General features: G+C 41.7%; 1 protein-coding gene and 1 pseudogene across 1 annotated transcript; both read left to right on the top strand.

The window, feature by feature from the left end:
* Positions 1-14,024: 14,024 nt before the first annotated feature.
* On the top strand, positions 14,025-15,758 carry DEFB128 (defensin beta 128). The gene is made up of 2 exons (XM_049650986.1): positions 14,025-14,076; positions 15,391-15,758. Exons 1-2 carry the CDS (start codon positions 14,025-14,027, stop codon positions 15,624-15,626), a joined length of 288 nt encoding a protein of 95 aa, XP_049506943.1. The 3' UTR covers positions 15,627-15,758.
* Positions 15,759-15,835: 77 nt separating this feature from the next.
* LOC125935974 (lupus La protein homolog) overlaps positions 15,836-21,960 on the top strand; it is a 16,447-nt pseudogene continuing 10,322 nt past the window's right edge.

Below are 21,960 nucleotides of genomic sequence, written 5' to 3'. Positions count from 1 at the left end.
TCTTTGTTCCAGCTGCCTTGCTGTGGTCTAGGTCTGTCAGTTGTCCCGGTGTTCTCTGAGATAGAAGTGGGCTCCCAAGGAGGGACCCAGAAATGCTGGGGAGGCTAACGGTCTGGGGAGAAATTGTGGGCCCAGGAGATCACGCTTGGTGTGGCACCCTGTTTGCCTGGGGGAGGGCTTATCTGGTCAAAGTGAACCTGCTCCTCTTACCTTTCTAAAGTAGGTTTCCTTGGTTTCGGTGCTTCAGCCTTACTCTGGGATTTTCAGAAAGGCATCTTGTCTGTGGATATTTGCTAATTTGTTTTTCTGTGGGGAGGACTTGATCCAGGGGCCTCTTCTTCCACCATCTTGCTACCTTCAACAGCAGAAGTACATTTGGTTGCAACACAGAGACTGAATCTGCATGTATTCATGGGAGTGACCGTGGGACGGGAGAGAATGGGAGAGCTCTGAGTAGAGAGCATATTCAGAACAGCGTATAAAGTATGAAGGAGGGATCTTAGGAATGCCATTCAGTTTTTCTCTGATAGTGTCCTTTCCCGCTCCTCTCATAAGCAACCTCCTGCTGATTTCTCAAGTCTCTGCTTCATTGGAACTTCCACAGCAAGTCTCTTTAAACCCTGGACTACTGTTGACCATTTTAAGCTCTTCTTCGTTTCATGTCCTCATTAGTTATTTATTGAGCATGTATCACATTCTAGAAACCGTCTCAGGGGCCAGTAGTATGTACCAGAAGCAGTTCCTACCGTCATGGGGTTTACATTAAAGTGGTTTAAAATAGTGAGCAAAACCAGGTACTGCTCTCACTTTCATTGAGCCTTCTGTTGAGTGAGGCAAACAGGCAGTTCAATGGCTGCTGCTGAGGGCTCTGTAAAGATTGAAAATGACAAATTCAGATGCCACTAATCTGTACAGTTTTGTGATTTTATCCAGCGTTCTTATCAGTTGTTCTTTTTTGTTTTTCTTTTTGAGAAGGCAAGCACTTAAAAGGATCTGGGGATCCAGTCCAGTTAAGTGTCCAACTTCAGCTGGGGTCATGGCCTCATGGTTCGTGAGTTCGAGCTCCGCATTGGGCTCTCTGCTGTCAGTGCTGAGCCCGCTTTTGATCCTCTCTCCCGCGCTCTCTGCCCCTCTACTGCTCTGTCTGTCTCTCTTAAAGATAAATATTAAAAAAAAAAAAGGAGCTAAGGTTGAACTTTTTCCTTACAGATAGGTGCAGAAAATGATAGTGTTTGGATTCTTAAGATGTTGGCAAGAAAGCAGTTGAAGCGATCAGTCATGGAGTTGCCGCTGATAAAGAAAAGCGAGGAAGGAAGAGTCTGATTGACACATGAAATGTACTTGAGTCAAGGGAGTATATATCTTGATGAATTCAAGGAGAAGGCTTCCATAATAACAAAATCAGGGAGCTGAAGATGTGACTGGGTGTAATCCCAGGAGGCGGAGTTAGGCAGAACAGATTCCATTCAGCTTACGCTGCTCACACATTAATGAGACCCTGGAGAAGTCCTGTCAAGCCTCTGAGCCTCAGTTTCCAAATTTAAAAAACGCTGGCAATGACACCAAACTCGAAAGTGTTACGAGGTTTTTTTTTTTTTTAATTTTTTTTAACGTTTATTTATTTTTGAGACAGAGACAGAGCATGAACAGGGGAGGGGCAGAGAGAGAGGGAGACACAGAATCGGAAGCAGGCTCCAGGCTCTGAGCCATCAGCCCAGAGCCCAACGCGGGGCTCGAACTCACGGACCGCGAGATCGTGACCTGAGCTGAAGTCGGACGCCCAACTGACTGAGCCACCCAGGCGCCCCGAAAGTGTTACGAGTTTTAAGTGTGGTAACTTAAGTGGCATTCAGTGCATGGTTGGTGCCCATAGAATATTTGCTTCCTACTGTGTGATGCCCCCCAGCCTTCTTTTATTCCTTCCCTTTCTCCTGTCCCTATTGTTAGAGTCCTAGCGAAGTTATTGTCCCATGAAATGAGATGAGGAATAAAGAAATTGTGCAGGAAATCCAGGTCAAGGGACTAGAAGATAAAAGACCTTAAGAAGGAGAGCTTGAACAAGGTCAATTCCTTCATCTAGGTCACATGACTAGGGCGATTTCAGGGATCAAGGTAGTCCAGTGTGGGAAGTACAGTGAACTTTTCGGGGAGCCTCTGATAACCCCTCTGTCTGGGCAGACAGATCCCAATCTCTTTGTACCTGTGACTTATCTCTCCTAGTCCTACGAACGGGCCCTCACCCCAGGGCACCCCAGGGCACAGCATGCTCTGCAGCCACTTACGCACATACCCTTCTGCCATCGTCCAGAGAGCAAAGACCTACAAGAGATTTCCCATCTCCCAGTGAAGACAGCCTGGCATGCAGGGGACTGAAAATTTGCACGGGTGATCATGGGGTGGGTGCAGAGTGTGTGCGCCTGTAGTTCTCCGGAGGCGAAATTTGTGTAAGTGTCAGAAACAAGATAGGTTCGTTTATAAAGCTGTATAATAGCAGATAAGCAAGTTGCATACAGTTCTATTTGTTTTGGGACAATGAACCACGATTCTTTGCGTTACGATAGCAAATACAAAGAAAACATACCATTTTAGTACAATACAATATACATTGGCACTTTATGTAATCCCAACTGATTGAAGTCCTCATTACCTAGCCACATGATTACTTGGGTATTTAGACTCTGGAAGCATGTTGACGCAAAAATGTCTCTTCTTGTTGAATGCTTGAATATGTAACAAATTGTGCTTTCTTTTTTGGTGATTGTTATTTGTAAAATAAGAAAAGAGTGTTCACTCGTTTCTTTTGGTGTCTGTGCCCTCCTGTCATAGACATGTGGCACTATCTTTTAGCTACCCAGCATCTTTCAACTCCTCTGTACCTCTCTGCGTCTTTCAACCCTCCTCTATACCTGTGGCCACTCTGTCCAGCTTTCCCCTGAAACGCGCCCTCCCCTTCCATAGTATATAACTGTCAGTTGGAAAAGGTTGCCAATGTCGCATTCCCCCTGCATCTAAGTGTAGTCATATAATTCGTTCTTACCAATAACGTGTGAGGTGAAATGATTGGTGTCACTTCTGGGAAGAGGCTTTTAAGAATCAGTTATGATTTCCTTGTGTTTCCATCCATTGGCACCAATAGTCTGGACCTCAATGGTCTGTTAATGAGAAACATAAAGAAAGTGTATGAACTTGTGGGGCACCCGGGCGGCCTAGTTGGTTAAGTGTCCGACTCTTGATCCCAGCTCAGGTCTTGATCTCAGGATCCTAGGTTCCAGCCCTGTGTTGGGGCTCTGTGTTGGGTGTGAAGCCTATTTAAAAAAATAAAAAAATAATTAAAAAAACAAGAAAAAAAGGAAAAAAAAGTGTATGAAGTTGTTAAATGATCAGGGTTAAGGTCTCCTTACAGCGGGAGATGTGGATCCCGGTAGGACAGCTTACTGATGCGTATGATGGTGGCCTCTACAAGTGACATCGTGGCAGTGCCTTTCTGCAATGGAGCTAATGTGAACCCAGTCCCTGTGCTACTGCACATCATAATGCCCCTTGTTAGGATAGATCAGCATTATACTTGCTAATAGAATGGCGTAATGCATTTTCCAGGACCATAAGGCTTTACAACAATCTGCTACCATATCAAGGAGCACACAAATGTCCTAGAGCTCCCTCTAGAGGAGTAAACAGGATGTTTTACAGGTGTTTCTTGTGGGCTGAGTCCCAGTCTTCACTGTAGATCTTCTTTTCTTTTAATTTTTTTTAACGTTTATTTATTTTTGAGACAGAGAGAAACAGAGCATGAACGGGGGAGGGTCAGAGAGAGAGGGAGACACAGAATCCGAAACAGGCTCCAGGCTCCGAGCAGTCAGCACAGAGCCCGACGCGGGGCTTGAACTCACGGACCGCAAGATTGTGACCTGAGCTGAAATCGGACGCTTAACCGACTGAGCCACCCAGGCGCCCCTAGATCTTCTTTTCTTAAGTGCTATGGGCAGTGTGTGGCTTTCACTTTCTCCGTTATATACTTCTAGATTAGTTTAATTTTGCATAAAGTCATATAGAACCTTGCCATTTTAGAAACAAAATAGATTAGAAAAGAATCACTCTGATTGTTGGAGTACACGAGGGGGGGCAAAGAGACTAGGCAAGAGAGTTCTGTAAGAACAGGTGGAAGGTGATAGGGAATGAAGCCGGGAGGAGAAGGTAGAGCTAGGGAGTGGGGCATAGGTGTGGAGGGGTGGGGGGTGGCCAGTAGAGGAAGTAGAGGATGAAGCATCTAGGTGTCTGCTTCAGTTACCAGTGCATGTGGTGAGGACACAACCTCCACTCCCAATGATCTCATGCACTCCCCAAATTACAGAGCGGGTCTTTCCTAAAAGGACAAAGGGGCATTTTTATCCCGGGGGATAAGCTGAACTAATAGCTTAGAATACAAGAACTGGGGTGGACATCTAGTCCAACGTTTATGTCACAGACAGGAAAGTGAAGCTGAAGAAAGAAAAGGGAGTTATCAAAGGATCACCTAGCAAGGCTGTGAATTTGAGTCCTCATTGATTCACAGACCAGGGATCTGTTTCCTTTATCCCTGAAACCCTTCTCATCTCCCTCTCCAGAAGAAACTAAGATTAAAAGTTGGTTGTATAGACTTGTATATATCTTAAAAATGTTTTTCTAATGTTTATTTATTTTTGAGAGAGAGAGAGAGAGAGAGAGAGAGAGAGAGCAAGCGTGAGCACAAGCAGGGAAAGGGCAGAGAGAGAGGGAGACACAGAATCCGAAGCAGGCTCCAGGCTCTGAGCTGTCAGTCAGCTGACGTGGGGCTCAAACCCACGAAGCATGAAATCATGACCTGAGCTAAAACCAAAAGTCAGGTCCTTAACCAACTGAGCCACCCAGGTTCCCCAGTAATGCCACAGATTTTTAAAAAGTTTGTTTGTTTGTTTACTTACTTATTGAGAGAGAGAGAGAGAGAGAGAGAGAGAGAGAGAGACAGAGAACATGTGTATAAGTGCTGATGCGGAACTTGATCCCACAAACTCTAAGATCATGACCTGAGCCAAAATCAAGAGTTAGACACTTAACTGACTGAGCCACAAAGGTGCCCCTCTGAATTTGTTTATTTGTTATAACAAGGTTTTTTTTTGTGTGGAATCTTTAAGGTTTTCAGTATATAATATCTTGTCATCCCCAAACAATGGCAGTTTTACTTCTTCCTTCCCCATTTGGATGTCCTTTTTTTCTTTTTCTTGCCTTATTGCTCTGGTTAGGACTTCTGATGCTATATTGGATAAGTGGTGAGAGTGGGCACGCCTGTCTTTTTCCTGATCTTAGAGGAAAAGCTTTTAGTTTTTCACATGAGGTCTCTGTTCCGTGGATACAAGAGTTTCTTCCATTGTCATAGACTGTGGTTTTAACTTCCAACAGAATAGGTCGTCTGTTAAAAACATAGCCAAGAAACCTGACCCCATATCCGAGAAAGCGTTATTAAAGGTCGTGACATGTTTGTGAATCAGAGTATCTAGCTTTAACTAAAGATATATATCTTGTATAATAAAACTGATTTAAAAAAAAATTCACTCCAGGACCATTCAATTTAGAGTTTTACCTTCCCTTCCCCTTCCCCTTCCTCTTCCCTTTCTCTTTCTCCTTCTCCTTCTTTTTTTTTTTTCTTTTTAAAGAGAGACAGAGCACCCGAGCAGTAGAGGGAGAAAGAATCTTAGGCAGGCTTCATGCCCAGTGTGGGGAAGCCCAGTCCCATGACCACGAGCTCATGACCTGAGCTGAAATCAAGAGTCGGATGCTTAACCGACTTGAGCCACCCAGGCGCCTCTAGAGCTTTTTTCTAACATAGCATTTGCTTGATGTAAAATGGCTAGTGGTGTGGTTGGGACAACTTGCTTCTCCTTATACCTGATTTTTAATTTCAGAAGATATTGTGCACACAAATTTGTTTAGAGTTGCCTACACAGGGTAAAAACTATAATGGTTGCTTTTGAATTTTTAAAGGTTTTCCCTGATATTAGAAAATTCTTTTGTTAATGTTTTGAAGTCTCTAGATGTCCACGGACCATGAAGAACAATCATAGAAACATGTTCATCATGGCTGGGGCTCTGCCTTGAAGTTCTGGAGTTTGGAATGCTTGGATGGCTAATGAGAGGATTTGCTTTGGCCACTAGGTGGTGCTCGAAGTCCAAACTACCTGAATGTTTTCATTTTCATTTTATTTATTTGTTTGTTTGTTTACTTATGTTTTTGATTTTGGTTCCATTATAATTAGCATACATTGTTACATTAGTTTCAAGTGTGCAGTTTAGCGATTCAACAATTCTATATATTCCTCAGTGCTCGTCACGATAAATGCAAACTCTCTGAATTCGACAGTGGAAAGGATGGAAGAAAGGGGGAGGAAGCATGACTGCAGTGGGCTTTACGGGGGCTGCAGGAATACTGGATGGAGTGTTTCAACTGGGAAAAATATGCCTAACATCTTCTGTTGCCTCTTGGGCTGATATGAAGGGAATGGATTAAGAACCCAGTTTTGACTAACCTTGAAAGTTTATACATGCTCTCTGAGGTATAACAATTTTGTTGCTTCAAAAAGTTTACAATTATCTGTAACTATTGTTTTCAACCTAAAACAATATGGAAAAACTCCAGATGAAGTAGGTATTTTGTTGAGCCATTACCTACATACCTAGTTTGCTCTCTCAGTAAATGAGTTTTCAAAATAACATTTTTACCCTAAAATTATTTTGATTGAAAAAAATCTTTTTTTTTTTCTTCATTTTTCTGAACATCTGAAGGTGTATGTGAACTCCTTCTGGGAATATAGGCTTTCCTCCATAACCTGGCCTAGAGGTACCTCAGATCTCTCTGGATTGTTCTCTCAAAGGATGAATGTATCTCTAGTTGATTTCTTTATTTTTAAAATATTTTATTATTTTTTAAAGGGTAATCTCTATATCCAGTGTGAGGCTTGAACTCACAACCCCAAGATCAAGGGTTGTGTGCTCCACGAACTGAACCAGGCAGGTGCCCCTGTGTCTCTAATTTAAGTTTTAAAACTCTCAGAGAAAAACCCCTGCAAATGGGTTATTTTAGGGTTTACTTTCTGGGCTAGATGATACCAATTGTCCTGTGTGAATAAAGTGTCAGTTCAGGTTTGGAAGCTTGCTGGCAAAGTATGCCCTTTCTGACGGTACGTGCTTTGTTATAATCACTCGGCTGAGTAATGGAATTGTTCTAGATCACTGGAAGGAGCCTGACCTCTGGACACGAGATTGAATATTGTCTTCGTTTCCTATTGGTGCAATTACAAATTACAACAAATTTAGTGGCTTAAGCCCACACAACTTTACCATCTTATAATTCTGCAGTTAGTCCGGAATGGGTCTCACTTGGCTGAAAGCAAGGTGTCAGCAGGGCTGTGTTCCTTTTGGAGTCTTTAAGGGAAAATCTTTCCTCGTCTTTTCCAGCTTCTAGAGGATTGGGTTCTTTGGTCATGGCCCCTTCCTCCTTCTCCAAAGCTAGCTACGTAGCATTGTCAGACCTTTCTTTGACACTGACTCGTCTACCTCCCTCTTCCACGTTTAGGTGATCCTTGTAATCACATGAGACCCATCCAGTTAATCCAAAATAGTCTCCTTATTTTAAGGTCAGCTGATTAGCAAGCTTACTTCTGTCTACAACCATGACTCTCCCTTGCCATGTAACATACATGCACAGCTTCTTAGAATTAGAATGTGGACATCTTTAGGGGACCATTACTCTTCCTACCATAAATATTATTAATGCAATTTTTCCCACCTTTAGAACTCAAAATTTCACATATAGATGGTCCCTGACTTACAATGTTTTGTCTTAGGCTTTTTGATTTTACAATGGTTGCGAAAGTGATACATGTTCAGTAAAAACCATACTTTGAGTTTGAATTTTGATCTTTATTTATTTATTTTAATTTTTTTTGCATTTATTTATTTTTGATAGAGCACACTCACAAGTGGGGGAGGGACAGAGAGAGAGAAGGAGACACAGAATCCCAAGCAGGCTCCAGGCTCCGAGCCGTCAGCACAGAGCCCGACGCGGGGCTCAAACTCACAAACCGCGAGATCATGACCTGAGCCAAAGTCAGACGCTCAACCGACTGAGCCACCCAGGCACCCCTGAATTGTGATCTTTACCCAGGCTAGTGATGTGTGGTAAGATATTCTCTCTTGATGCTGGGTATCGGCAGTATCCAGTCAGCCTTGCGACCGACCGTCAGGGTAAACACCCGATACACTTAACAGCCATGCTGTAACCATCAACCATTCTGTTGTTCACTTTCAGTACAGTAGTCAAGAAACTACGCGCGATATCCACTGTTTTATTATAAAATAGGCTTTGCGTTAGATGATTTGCCCAACTGCAGGTTGATGTAAGTGCTCTGAGCACATTTAAGGTCAGCTAGGCTAAGTTATGGTGTTCAGTGGGCTAAGTATATTAAATGTATTTTAGATTTATGATATTTTCAGCTTAGAATGGGCTTATCAGGATGCAACTTCATCATAAATTGAGAAAAATCTCTATAACATGTTTGTTTTTACTATCAATTTTTTTTTTAATTATTGAGGGAGAAGAGAAATATTTAGCTGAGATCAACTTGGGTTTAGATACACAGAAGATGAAACATGAAGGCATCTGGCATGTCGTTGGTTGATTGACAGATCTGGTTTCTTCTGCTTATGTTTTTTTTTTCTTTTTTAATGTTTATTTATTTTTGAGAGAGAGAGAGAGACAGAGTGTAAGTGGGGGAAGGGCAGAGAGAGAGGGAGACACAGACTTAGAAGCAGACTCCAGGCTTCAGACTGTCAGCACAGAGCCCGATGTGGGGCTTGAACCCACGAACTGTGAGATCATGACCTGAGCCAAAGTTGGACGCTTAACTGACTGAGCCACCCAGGTGCCCCTATCTGACACCCTTTGAACTTAAAAAAAAAAGTCACTTTAAGTTTTTCAATCATTAATTATTACTAGAGACTTACTCTGACCATCTCTAAGGCCAATCTGCTGAAACCAGATTCACTAATTATCAGTTAACCATTTATTTCTCATAAGTAACATATGATCTTTTTCTTTTATCTTGTGTTCCTCTGACCTGATAGTTCTTATCAACAAAAGCCTCGAAGAATCAGGCAGACATGGGTAGCCATACATCTCACCTGGAGAAAAGTCTCTCTTTGGCATGCTATGGAATGCCGCATCAAAGCCGCTGGCGATACCTCTCTATCCACGTATCATGGTATTATTTAACTCTCAAAAAAATAACAAAAACAGGGGCTCCTGGGTGGCGCAGTTGGTTAAGCGTCCGACTTCAGCCAGGTCACGATCTTGCGGTCCGTGAGTTCGAGCCCCGCGTCAGGCTCTGGGCTGATGGCTCGGAGCCTGGAGCCTGTTTCCGATTCTGTGTCTCCCTCTCTCTCTGCCCCTCCCCCGTTCATGCTCTGTCTCTCTCTGTCCCAAAAATAAATAAAAAACGTGGAAAAAAAAATTAAAAAAAAAATAACAAAAACAAATAAAACTTCAGATTCATTTTTGATTTTATAATATGATCTGAAACACACTGCAGCAAGGAGACCAAATCACGACATTGTTTATTTCATATACTTTCATCTGTTAATAGTTCTGGGGGGGGAAAAAAGGAGAGCAATGGTTAAATGGCATATTTAAAGCTACTTAAAGTACTTATATCTTTGAAACGATTTTTTTAAATGTTTATTTTTGAGAGAGAAAGAGACAGAGCAAGAGCAGGGGACAGACAGAGAGAAGAGACACAGAATCTGAAACAGGCTTCAGGCTCTGAACTGTCAGCACAGAGCCTGACACGGGGCTCCAACTCACAAACTGCAAGATCATGACCTGAGCCAAAGTTGGACGCTTAACTGACTGAGCCACCCAGGCCCCCCCAGCACCTATATCTTTAGTATTTAAGCAAATATCGTTTGTGAACTGGTATTATCACGAGACATTTGTATGCTTTTTGTGTAATGTTTCACACTTATTGTGCAAACACACACACAAAAGTTCCAAATGTGCATTTCATAAAATATGACACATTCCTGTTATACTTGGGCCTCAGGAGTGCAGTGGAATGAGAATGAACAGTAATATACAGCACATTGCAATCCTAATTGGGTCCCTCAATCTTAACGTAATAAATCTATCTTGTGAGGCAATTTATGGATTAAAAGCAGATTCTCTTAAAATGAACATTGTATTTCTAAATTTATATCAACCTTCTGCAAGAAGCACATACATACTTTGTTTCTATGATATTGCTTGCCTATTTTCTACTGGGTCATTTGTCATTTTGTTATTGATTTGTAAACACTCTTTATATATTATGGATTTTAATCCTTTTATGGTATAGAATGCATTTATAAATTTTATTCTACTCTGATTATCTTTTTTTTAAGTTTATGTATTTTGAGAGAGGGAAAGAGAGAGAGAGAGAGTGGGGGAGGGGCAGAGAGAGAGGGAGAGAGAGAATCCCAAGCAGGCTCCATGATGAGCATGGAGCCTGACACAGGGCTGAATCCCATGACTGTGAGACCATGACCTGACCCAGGTCTTACACTGGCTTGAACCCTCTCCTGCATGCATTTTGTTATAAAGATGTTACGCACTTTATGTAGTCAAATCTGTCACTCTTATCATTTTTAATAATTCTCCTTTGTCCTCATTATTAGCTTTATTTCCTTTGAAGTTATTTATCCTTATTCATTTAAGTTCTTCTTTTATATTTTTTATTTTTCTGAAACTATCTGGTGGCATATATTTAGGCATAATGGTGGATAGCAAACATAGCCAAATATGGTTCTTCTGTATTGGGTCATGTCTGCTTGGCCAATAGGCCTGTTTCTTGAATCAGAGAGATGAATGTAGACTTTGTATGCTTATAAGTGTGTGTGTGCCCAGGGAGTGTTGACTAGCAGACTCTATTTTAAACTGAGTGGCTGAAAAGCAAGCAAGCTCACTTTATTTCATCTTACTTCTTACACAGTTATCAAAATAAATGACTTTTGGAGTGTGATATCTAGAAGGCTAAACATCAGTATGTTAACAACAGAGGCAAGAGTATGGGTGGTCTATTTTCACCTTTTTTGTTTGTCTGTGTGTCTGATTTTTTCTAGCATGAAGTGTTAATTCAACTTCCTCACATCTCTAAAGAAAGAACAACAGAAGAATCTTGCTTGAGTCCTCCAGTCTTTGTAAGAGGGAATTAGGAATCCTATTCCTTGTCTGGATTTAGCCTATTCAACATTTGGGGAAGATAACATCTTGAGTAGAATTCAGAGGATATTTCTAAGAAATATAACACATTTAAAGTTCATTTATAAGTAAGGTATTAAAAGCAATTTGTATGACTGTGGGTCACAGTGGGAGGTGCAGTTACAAACGTTGATGGGTGATTTTTCTTTTTAATGACCACAACTAAAATGCAACATTTAATTATGCATCCCGGTCTACTCAAGGGGAAATCTCTTGCTTAGCCACAAAGGGCTTTGAAAATGAGACTGTGTGCTTTTTGTGCCCCATAAGGATTGCAAAAGATCTCTCTGATATTAAAGAGTTGACACAGGTGACAAGGAGTTGACCAACAAAGACTTAGGAATCTATTCAAGCAGGCAAGAGATATTACTTCCAGGATGTAACAATGTCACCTGTGAAAATCAGAAATACGAATTCTCTCAATATAGGTTGCTCTCCGAGTGGTGAGTGGGATATAAGGAGGTGGGTGGGAGGATGTCCAGTCAAGTGCATGACCAATAAATTTTGTGAACAAAGCAACATCTTGTATTTGAATATTTTGTCTTGGCCTCCCAAAGACTGACCCAAAGGAGGCAACTGCCCAAAAGAGGCAAGTTAGCTAATAGCTAAGGCCTTTACTTTTAGGTTCATGGAGAACCTGGGTTGATCATGGGATCAACCTGGGTTGATCCTAGTTCATTCCCTACTAGCTGTGTGACATTGGACACATTAGCAATTCCCTAAATCGTAGTTTTCCAACTGGAAAGAGAGAGGTATTAATTTTGTACTTCATAAATGCAAAGGCTTAAAGTAAGTGATGTATACAAAATGCATTTGTCATATAGTAGGCACATGTAAGAGGTCATTGAGCTGAAACCAATGAGGTACTGGTGGGACTAGTACAGATCTGGTGGGGCCACTGGTCAATTCTTGTTCCTCATCTTGAAATATCAGTAGCATTTGGCACTTCCTCCTCCTTGACAAATTTAATTCACTCTGGTTACTGGCAAACATAATATGCTATACACAGTATTCATTCCTAACCCTAGCTGTAGCCTGAACCCTGTGTTGTGATACAAGTTTCATTATCATCAACAAATATTTATTCAGCCTTCACATATTCCCAGATTCTTTGTGGTCACGGAAAGCTATTTGGGTGGGCTGTAATTCAAAATTACTGTAATTACTAATTACTGTAAATTCAAAGTTCTGGTGTCCAGAAATTGGAAAACATGGTAAACAGAATTCTTTAGGAAATGTCTTAATTAACTTCATTACTGTCTTGGGTATTTTATAGAGCAATAATTTGTTTGGTTCTTTGCAATCATTCATTCCATAATTACACACTGAGAATATAGCATGGGTTTTGTGTTGTGCATTAAGAACTCCAAATTGAACAAGGCCAGTGGCCTGCCCTTGAGGGGCTCATAGATTATTACAGATGAACAAATAATTGGAACGTGACGTATTGTGACTGCCACCAAAAATACGGACAAGATACAGTGTTGACAAAAGAAGGGAGTTTGCAGCATATTTAGTTGGGTCAAGGGAAACTTTCACAGTCGTGGAGATGACTGAACTCGGTTTGGAAGGCAAATTAGGAGCTCAATAGGGCCAGCTTGATGGACAGGATGGGAGAGCATGATATAAATTTGTGAAGGGAGATTTATTTTTTATTTATTTATTTTTTAATTTTTTTTAATGTTTATTTTTGAGACAGAGAGAGACAGAGCATGAACAGGGGAGGGTCAGAGAGACGGAGACACAGAATCCGAAACAGGCTCCAGGCTCCGAGCTGTCAGCACAGAGCCCGACGCGGGGCTCGAACTCACGGACCGCGAGATCATGACCTGAGCCGAAGTCGGCCGCTTAACCGACTGAGCCACCCAGGCGCCCCAAGAGAGATTTAAATGTGCAAAGAAACAGGTTGTGGAAGTAACAAGTTGGGTTGAGGCACCCACACCACTTTGGCGGAAACATAAGTGGTTCTCTAAAATGCCTAGAGAGGTGAGCAGAGACTAGCAGGGGCTAGTTCACAATGAGTTGAACACTGTGCTAATGAGATCTGATCTTTTTTTCTTTTTTTTTAATTTGCTCTTTTGAAAGACTTCATTTGTAGAATTGCTCTGTACTGGAGAAGACTTCATTGGAGACTCCAAAGTAATACCAATCTATCTGAGCAAACCTTAAGGCAGTCTTAAGATGCATTAAGACTAGATGACTTTCTGGAAGTTTCATACATAAAAATACTATTTTTCCTACGATAGTTTCATACAGTAAAAAAATTACTATTGGATGTGTGTATCTGTCTGCCTTTATCAGCTAATGATTTACTTAATCTTCCAAATGGGTTACTTTTGCGAGTAAAAGTTGGCACCAGCTGGATGGGACATTGGAACAAGAGGAATAAACTAGGACTGACTCACACAAATAAGGACATATGACCAACCAATTGGGCTGATGGCCCAGGTGGAGAAATCAATGTTCCTGCTCTCTGGGAGCTCACATCCTGAGTAAAGAAGAGTGGGTGTGATGCGATGGAACATTCTGTAACTGTGAACTCCAAATATGGGAATGAAGGTAGGGTAGACTTGGATTTCCTGTCCGTCCATATGGGTTAAAACGAGAGCTCAGAATGCTGATAGCACCCAAAACTCTAGTTTCGTTCTTGAAAGACCGTGTGTGACAGAGATCGCCGGGCAACGAAATTGTGCTGCCTGTTTCTCTTGGGAAGTCTGTAAACATGAAGCTGTTTCTGGTTCTTATTGTGCTGCCCTTTGAGGTCCTACCAGCAGGTAACTTGTCCAAATGTACCATGAAACCCTAGGAGATACTACTCTGTCTGTAGGAGCGGGGCCAGGGCCTTCAGATTGTTGCTGTCTTGCCAATGTCATCAAAAGTACCCACTCTCCCTGAGTCTGTGTCTTAGAAGAAAGCATTCAGGGTGGTAAGAAGACATCAGGGCTATACTCTTGGAAGTCCTTTCCAAAGGGAGGCATGAACCCATCCTCTAGAATGATCTTTGTAATTGAACATAGTTTTCACACAGGAACCTCACCATGCCTTTTTCCGTCCAAACTCATTTTCAGCCTATGCTACAACAGTAATGAGAACAGTACAAGCTTTGGAATCATGTAGATGTGAAGTTAAAATATATCTTGACCACTGATTAGTTGTATGAACCGAGCTAATTATTCCCTTTGAATTTCAGTTTTCTCATCTGTCAATTGAGTATGGATGACTCAATTTCATAATGATTTCATAATCATAATGATTGAATTTCATGTGAGGAAATGTCTCTTTTCTCCCTCTTTGTTCTGTGAGCTTGTCCAAATATGGGTACAGGGGCAAATAAAGAATTAGAAACAGGCGATTTAGGACCTCAATACAATACTCTGAATAGTTTGGATCTCTAGGGAGATGGGTACTCATGGAATTGAGTTTGATTCCCTGGACAACACATTTATTTGAGACAAAAAGGAGGAGAGACAGAGAGAGAGAGAGAGAGAGAGAGTGAGAGAGAGCAGAGCCAGAAGGAGCATGGTTATGAAGACACAGAGGCTGGATAAAGGAAGTTCTCTGCAGCATTTATTGCGGAGACCCACGAGGTGTTGGCAAAGGGAGATTTCTGCTGCCCGTGTCAGTGAGTGTGAAACCCACTGTCTCTCTTAACTTAAAAAGCCCTGTCTGTGATACTCTTTTAAAGGTTAACTTGGCTTTGAGTCATGCCACGGTGGCAAGTTGGCACTCTTTGGGGACACTGGACCCGGGTAAGGCTGAGCGAGTACTGACTTTGGGGCATGGGAGACAGAGTCAGATTTGCCAGAGCCCAGGGGTGGGACATAACAACAGTTGATAACCATGCGTTGGTCTCTCTTTTCTGGTCATATAGGTTCTGATGTTCTCAGAGATAACTGGGTATTGGCTAGGAGCCTGGGGCTTTGATGTCCTTAATTTGGGATGATTTGCCAGGAGGAGGCGCTTCGTTTTCTCTCACCAGCATACGGTTGACTTTGGAACCACAGGAGGCCAAAACTTACAGGAACCACACACGCCTTCTACTCTGCCTCCGGAACTAATCTGCGTCCAATGTTGTTTTCTGTGCACAGATACGACACAACCCAGGAAATGCTTTAGTAATATAACAGGCTACTGCCGGAAGAAATGCGAGATGGGGGAAATCTACGAAGTGGCATGTCGAAATGGGAAATTATGTTGTGTTAATGAAGGCGAAAACAAAAAACACAAGAAAGCCCCAAAGTCACCTTCCTTTTTGGTACAGCCTGATGGGAAGACGGACTATGTTATTTTACCCACCACCACACTTCTTACAATCCAGATATGAGTCAGGGGCTGGCTCCGCTGGTCTCCACTCTTCCTAAACCAGAAACACCACCTCTTCTGACATCCTGGGGCAAGAGATGTATCCACTTCTTCTGTGACCTTGATTCTCCACATAATAAAGTTTTTTTTTTTTTTTGCTTTGCTCTGGATTTATTTATTAATGTATGCACTTATTTTTTTGAACACTTTAAACATAAAGGAATAGTTATCATGTTCCAGGCATTCATCACGCTGGTAACGTGGGTGACGTAGAGATAAAAAGAACATGTTGGTAGAGGTGGAAGTTAGCCACCTAACTTTTCCGCATCGTCTGTGCAATTTCATAGCATTTGAAATATTGCTCCTTTTATTTATGTATTTTTGTTTTTGAGAGAGAAAGAGAGAGAGAGAGCATGTACTTGCGCACGTGAGAGGGGGAGGGGCAGAGAGAGACAGACTCTTAAGCAAGCTTTGTGCCCAGTTGGGAGCCCACCATGGGGCTCCACCTCACGACCCTGAGATCATGACCTGAGCCGAAATCGGGAATTGGACACCTAACCGACTGAGCCACCCAGATGCCCTACTCTTAGTCTAAGCAGATCTAAATGTCCCAGCTTTGGGGCCGGGGGGGGGGGGGGGGAGGGAGGTGGTGGTGAATACAGGGGGTTTGGCTAACAAACAAGAATTCATTAGAAGAAGGCATGATATTGGAATATTTTCACAGCATTTATTGGCCAGGTCTAATGGACAGTAATGACAGCTAGTGATAGTTCCAATACAGGTTACCCCTCCTATCCAAAAGTAGAGTTGATCCTAGGAGACCTTTCATAGGCCAAAGTGGTGTTAAGTGAAGAAGCAATTACCACGAACTTATATGGAGAAGTATTTGAGTGTGCTGGACCCAAAAAATAACCACTCTTAGGCTTTTCAGATACCTTTGGACACATCTTGCTAATGGATGCACAGAATAAATCAAGATAAAGCACTGATGCCCCCAGACACAGTTCAAAGCTATGATGGTTTCATGCTGAGATGCTGAATGTAGGTCCTCAGAAAGGAGTTTGGCGGCGGGGGGCGTGTGCGGGGGGGTCCACTCTCACTGCTCACGGTGCCCACAGCCTCTGTAATGGTTTGCTGCAAAACCAACATTGGGTGCTGTTTTTGCTTTTTGCCTTTTTAATGCAGTAGGCAATATCTTCTTCAGATCTCTTGCAGTTAGTGAAAACAGGTACTAATGCAGGTGTTTTGTAGAAGTGAAGTCGCGTAACTGGGAACTTTCAAAAAGTGGGGGACACCTGTACGTCATTTGAAGCTCATTTAATGTGTATGATCCATTTCCTTTTTTAGTAGCAATTTGAACATTCAGTTGATGCAATTTTAAGGCTCTTTTACTCTTAGAATCTTCTAAAATTTTTTTTTTTTTTTACATTTTATTTATTTTTGAGAAACAGAGTGAGACAAAGCATGAGCGGGGGAGGGGCAGAGAGCGAAGGAGACAGAATCTGAAACAGGCTCCAGGCTCTGAGCTGTCAGCACAGAGCCTGATGCGGGGCTTGAACCCACAAACTGTGAGATCATGACCTGAGCCGAAGTCGGATGCTCAACCGACTGAGCCACCCAGGCGCCCCTACTCTTAGAATCTTTAAAACTGTTACATATTCAATAGTTTGTGAACAGTGAAATTTACAAGCTTTCAGTTTCAAGGTGAATGCGGTCTGCGGGTCTGATGTGAAATTCAGTGACCATAGTTGAGCACACTATGTCCTATAATTGAAATGGGCTAGGACGGTAGGACTTAAGTGTTCTCTCTCTTTTTCTCACACTCACAACAAAACAAAAAACCAAAACCCAAACCCCCAAAACCACTAGGTCAAGATGAAGAGGTAATGGGTGTGTTAATTAACTAGATGGGGAGAGAGTCCTTTCATGCCATACACATATATCAAAGCACCATGATGCACACTTTAAATATCTTAACAATTTAAAAAAAATTTTTTTTAACGTTTATTTATTTTTGAGACAGAGAGAGACAGAGCATGAACAGGGGAGGGGCAGAGAGAGGGGGAGACACAGAATCGGAAACAGGCTCCAGGCTCTGAGCTGTCAGCACAGAGCCCGATGCGGGGGTCGAACTCACGGACCGCGAGATCATGACCTGAGCCGAAGTCGGCCGCTTAACCTACTGAGCCACCCAGGCGCCCCAAATATCTTACAATTTGTAAGTCAATTCTGCCTCAGTAAAAACTGCAAATAAATAAATAAATAACTGTGTGGAATTTAAAGCCTCATACATGAGAGAGACATATTTAAGAAGCTTCTCATGAGCGAGGCAAACTTTCAGTAAGTGATGATGCCCTCCAGATGAACAGAACAGAATATTTTGTGGTGACATCCATTAATGTTGCTTGGTTAAAGTATTGGCCAGAAATAACTTTTGTGGAGCCGACATTTGCTCATCTGAGATAAAGAAATCAATGGGCCTTATCCCTCCATGCGCAGCACCCAGCTTGTCTCACTGGGACAACAGAGAGACACATATTTAGGTGGATACGTTAACATTTTAAGGATCTACGAAGATCTTACTTTTAGTCGTTGTGGATTTTGAGAATTCTGGAGACATGTACAGGAAACCAGGACCAGACTAAATTGTAGAAATTTAGAAATTATTTTGTTGATGATTTCGCCATAGGAACTAATGTATGACTGTTTCAGTCTAACTCTCAGAGGGGTTTTTCAAGGGGCCCAGATAAGAAAGCCCGTTCTTTATCTCAATACTTCATAAGCCCCTCTTTTTCAGTATTCCGTCACTGTGGATCACCAGAGGCATTTTTAGGGAGGGTCCATTTTGTCATCATGGTATGAACAGGGATCTTGTCCATTGTCTTTAATCTATGTGTGTCCTCTGTTCTGTATGAGTCCATTGATAAATTAGATACACGAATCTGTTTTGGCTTAGTTTCAGATCAACCAGTGAAGTGTTGTTGCCTGAGTCAGGAGCGAGGTGTAATGAACTGAACAGATGAATCAAGCCTCAAACTCCGCTTTGAGTGGTGGACCTAATCTTTGCTTGGACTTTCCCCCTATGATACTTTTTGTATCCCCTTTATACTCATAGAAGAGTGGATGTGGTCAGTATTGTTAGATACATTTTTTTTTGGTCCTTATTTTTATATACAAAGTTAAGTTGAAATCCGATACTTTTATTATGTATCCTGTGGCACAGGCAATATTATTAGTGCCTTATTTCTTTTGGATCTTAGAACACTCTCTGAAGTCTTATTTATAGAATATTGTGAAATTTCCAGAATGTTCCAGATACATTTTTCTAAGAAGTCTCAGCATTTGGGACCACTATCTCTTTGGGGCAGGGGGGGTCTTGGACAATGATTATGAAAGGTGCCAGAGATAGTAATCATTTCCCATCCACATTCACACCTTCTTAGAAAGTTTGCTCATAGCCTTTCTCAGGGAATCTATTTCAATACGCCCTGGCAAGAGAGTAGAGGGCCAGAGAACCTTATTATTTTGACTACGAGTAATTGGACCAGGGTGGATGACAGATGTATATGTAGAGACTGAACTCTTTTGGATATCCAAGTTGGGTCCTGGTGCACTGATGAATAGGAAAAGATAGAAAGAGAAAGTGAGGGAGGGAAGGCGGGAGGGAGGGAGAGAGAGAGAGAGAGGGAGAGAGATTTCTAGTTACTGGTTCTAGACCTTTAGGCCTCATGTAATTACTAATATTTCTTATGATAGGTGGGCTTGAGTGGGCATATGTTCCTATGACCTCATATCTAAGACATGAAAATTGTGTATAGGGCAAGTTTTCAGGCACAGAGGTACAAATAGAAGGTTTGCTCATTAGTAATACTTAATTAGTAAAGACTAGGGTGGGGCGCCTGTGTAGCTCAGTTGGTAAGCATCCAACTTCAGCTCAGGTCATGATCTCGCGGTCCGTGAGTTCGAGCCCTGTGTCGGGCTTTATGCCCAACAACTAGTTTTAGAGATAACCAAGTACTTAAGAGACGCCATGTTCAAAGCAACTTTATGATGATATTTTGTGTTTGTAGTTAAGTTCTAATTTAGCTTCGATTACTCAGTGGCCCTTGGGAATATGTAGATATTCATTGACCCAGTGTGATACTTTTCAAGCTTTCTAAAAATAGCCAATAAATATTAGAAAACATGATCAGAGCACCTGGGTGGCTCAGTTGGTGAAGTGTTTGACTCTTGATTTTGGCTCAGATCACGATCTCATGGTGGTGGGATTGAGCCCCAGGTCAGGCTCTCCACTGACAGCATGGAGCCTGCTTGGGGTTCTCTCTTTCCCTCTCTCTCTGCCCTTCCCCCACTCATTCTCTCTCTCCCTCTCTCAAACTAAATAAACATAAACAAGAAAAAAAAAAAGAAAACACGATCAAACGAGTGGAAAATGATTGTATGGAATAATAATTCGGATATTATTAAATAATCCCTCCCAAATAGTGCAGGTTAGATAAATGTGAAAAGCCTAGATGCCATTAAGTAATATTTCCTGAGTCCAAGAATCAGGTCACGTAAGAGTTACGTACATCTGAAATCGCTACCTTATGTCAAAATGGAAGCACAGAAATGATAGTACAGCTGTCTTGTAGCACTTTTTTTTTTTTTTTTATTTTTTTTTTTTGCTGTCTTTCAACCTGGTAAGGGTTGGAAGGCAATTACCTATAACTTCCACAAATAAAAATGAATTACAATGTATAGTTAAAGTATAGTTAACCAGTTTGAAGTAGTAAAATGTAAATTTAGTAATGTATCTGTATTCTAGGGTTAAGGTTAGTGGTATAAGCATTGCCATGCTGGGAAAGCTCCCTCCCTCCTAGAAAAACCACATTTTATTTATTTATTTTATTAAAAACATTTTTTAATGTTTATTTTTGAGAGACAGAGAGAGAGCGCTCATGAGTGGGGGAGGAGCAGAGAGAGAGGGAGACACAGAGTCCAAAGCAGGCTCCAGGCTGAGCTGTCAGCACAGAGCCCGACGCAGGGCTCGAACCCACGAACCGTGAGATTGTGACCTGAGCCAAAGTCGGACACTTGACCGACTGAGCCACCCAGTCACCCCTATTTATTTTTTTAAAGTTTATTTCTTTATTTTGAGAGGGAGAGAGAGAGAGAGGAGAGAGAGAGAGAGAGAGGGAGAGAGAGAGAGAGAGAGAGAGAATGCACATGCAAGTGAGGGAAGGGGCAGAGAGGAGAGAGAGAATTCCAAGCAGGCTTCGAATGCTATCAGTGCAAAGCCTGATGTGGGGCTCGAACCCATGAACTGTGAGATCATGACCTGAGCTAAATTGAGTCAGACGCTTAACTGGCTGAGCCATCCAGGTGCCCCCAAAAAGCATATGTTAAGTAATATGCAATTAATGACTTACACAGACACACAGAATATCCCCCAAAGTTCGCACAAAGCCAATCTTTATTTTAAAAAGCTAATGTACAGTGAATATTGGGCATTACCCAAATTAGAAACTGTGGGGCTTCAAAGGACATCATGGTGAAAATGTAAAGGTTATCCACAGAATGGGAGAAAATTTTTGCAAATCATGTATCTGATAAGGGACTTGTATCTAGAATATAATAGAATATAAAGACCTATTGCATCTCAATAAAAAAAAAGACAACCCAATTAAAAAGCATACAGAAAATGGCCCCCATCTTTATGTGCATTAGGGCAACTGGTAGTGCTGGGAAGTGGATACATAGCTGTCTGGTGTCACTGTTAGTGACCTCAGGTCTGTGGAATGGGACCTTAAAGACAGCCAGAATGGGTGAAATGGTGATAATGGGGGGTGGGGTGGAAGGCTGCTCTGGAGGCCAAAATCTGTCATCAAATTGAGTAAGATTTTGGTGACTTCAGTGTGCCACGTGATAAAATCTTAAAGGCATGGATCAAACTGAATAAGGGTTGGTTACCTTTAAAGATAATGATAAAATTCATCTAACCATCTAACCATTATAGAAGCATTGAGCAAACCAAAGGAAGGACTCATGGAAATAAGTGAAGCTAAAACTAAAGTCAGAAGATCTCCAAGCAAACCTCATCTTGAAGTGACTGATGAGCATAAAAATGATACCAAAAAAGATCTGTTTATATTAAAAACTTCCCAACCGATGCAACTCTTGATGACATACAAGAGTGATGAGAGATAAAGGCCAAATACTAAATATTCAGATGAAAAGAACATTGCACCAAGTATTTAAGGGACCAATATATGCTGTGTTTGATACTATTGAATCTAAGAAGTTTGTTGAGACTCCTGGACAGAAGAACAAAGACAGGGACCTGATAATACTTTTCAAGGAAGACTACTTTGGAA

The sequence above is a fragment of the Panthera uncia genome (genome assembly GCF_023721935.1).
Source record: "Panthera uncia isolate 11264 chromosome A3 unlocalized genomic scaffold, Puncia_PCG_1.0 HiC_scaffold_11, whole genome shotgun sequence".
Taxonomy (NCBI): Eukaryota; Metazoa; Chordata; class Mammalia; order Carnivora; family Felidae; genus Panthera; species Panthera uncia.
This window is presented reverse-complemented; position numbering and strand designations above follow the sequence as displayed.

Bases quoted from the DNA above. Each gene is read 5' to 3' on its own strand.
- DEFB128 (XM_049650986.1), top strand. From the start codon at position 14,025: ATGAAGCTGTTTCTGGTTCTTATTGTGCTGCCCTTTGAGGTCCTACCA. The intron at 14,077-15,390 runs GTAACTTGTCCA...TTCTGTGCACAG, and splicing joins CTTTGAGGTCCTACCAGCAG to ATACGACACAACCCAGGAAA.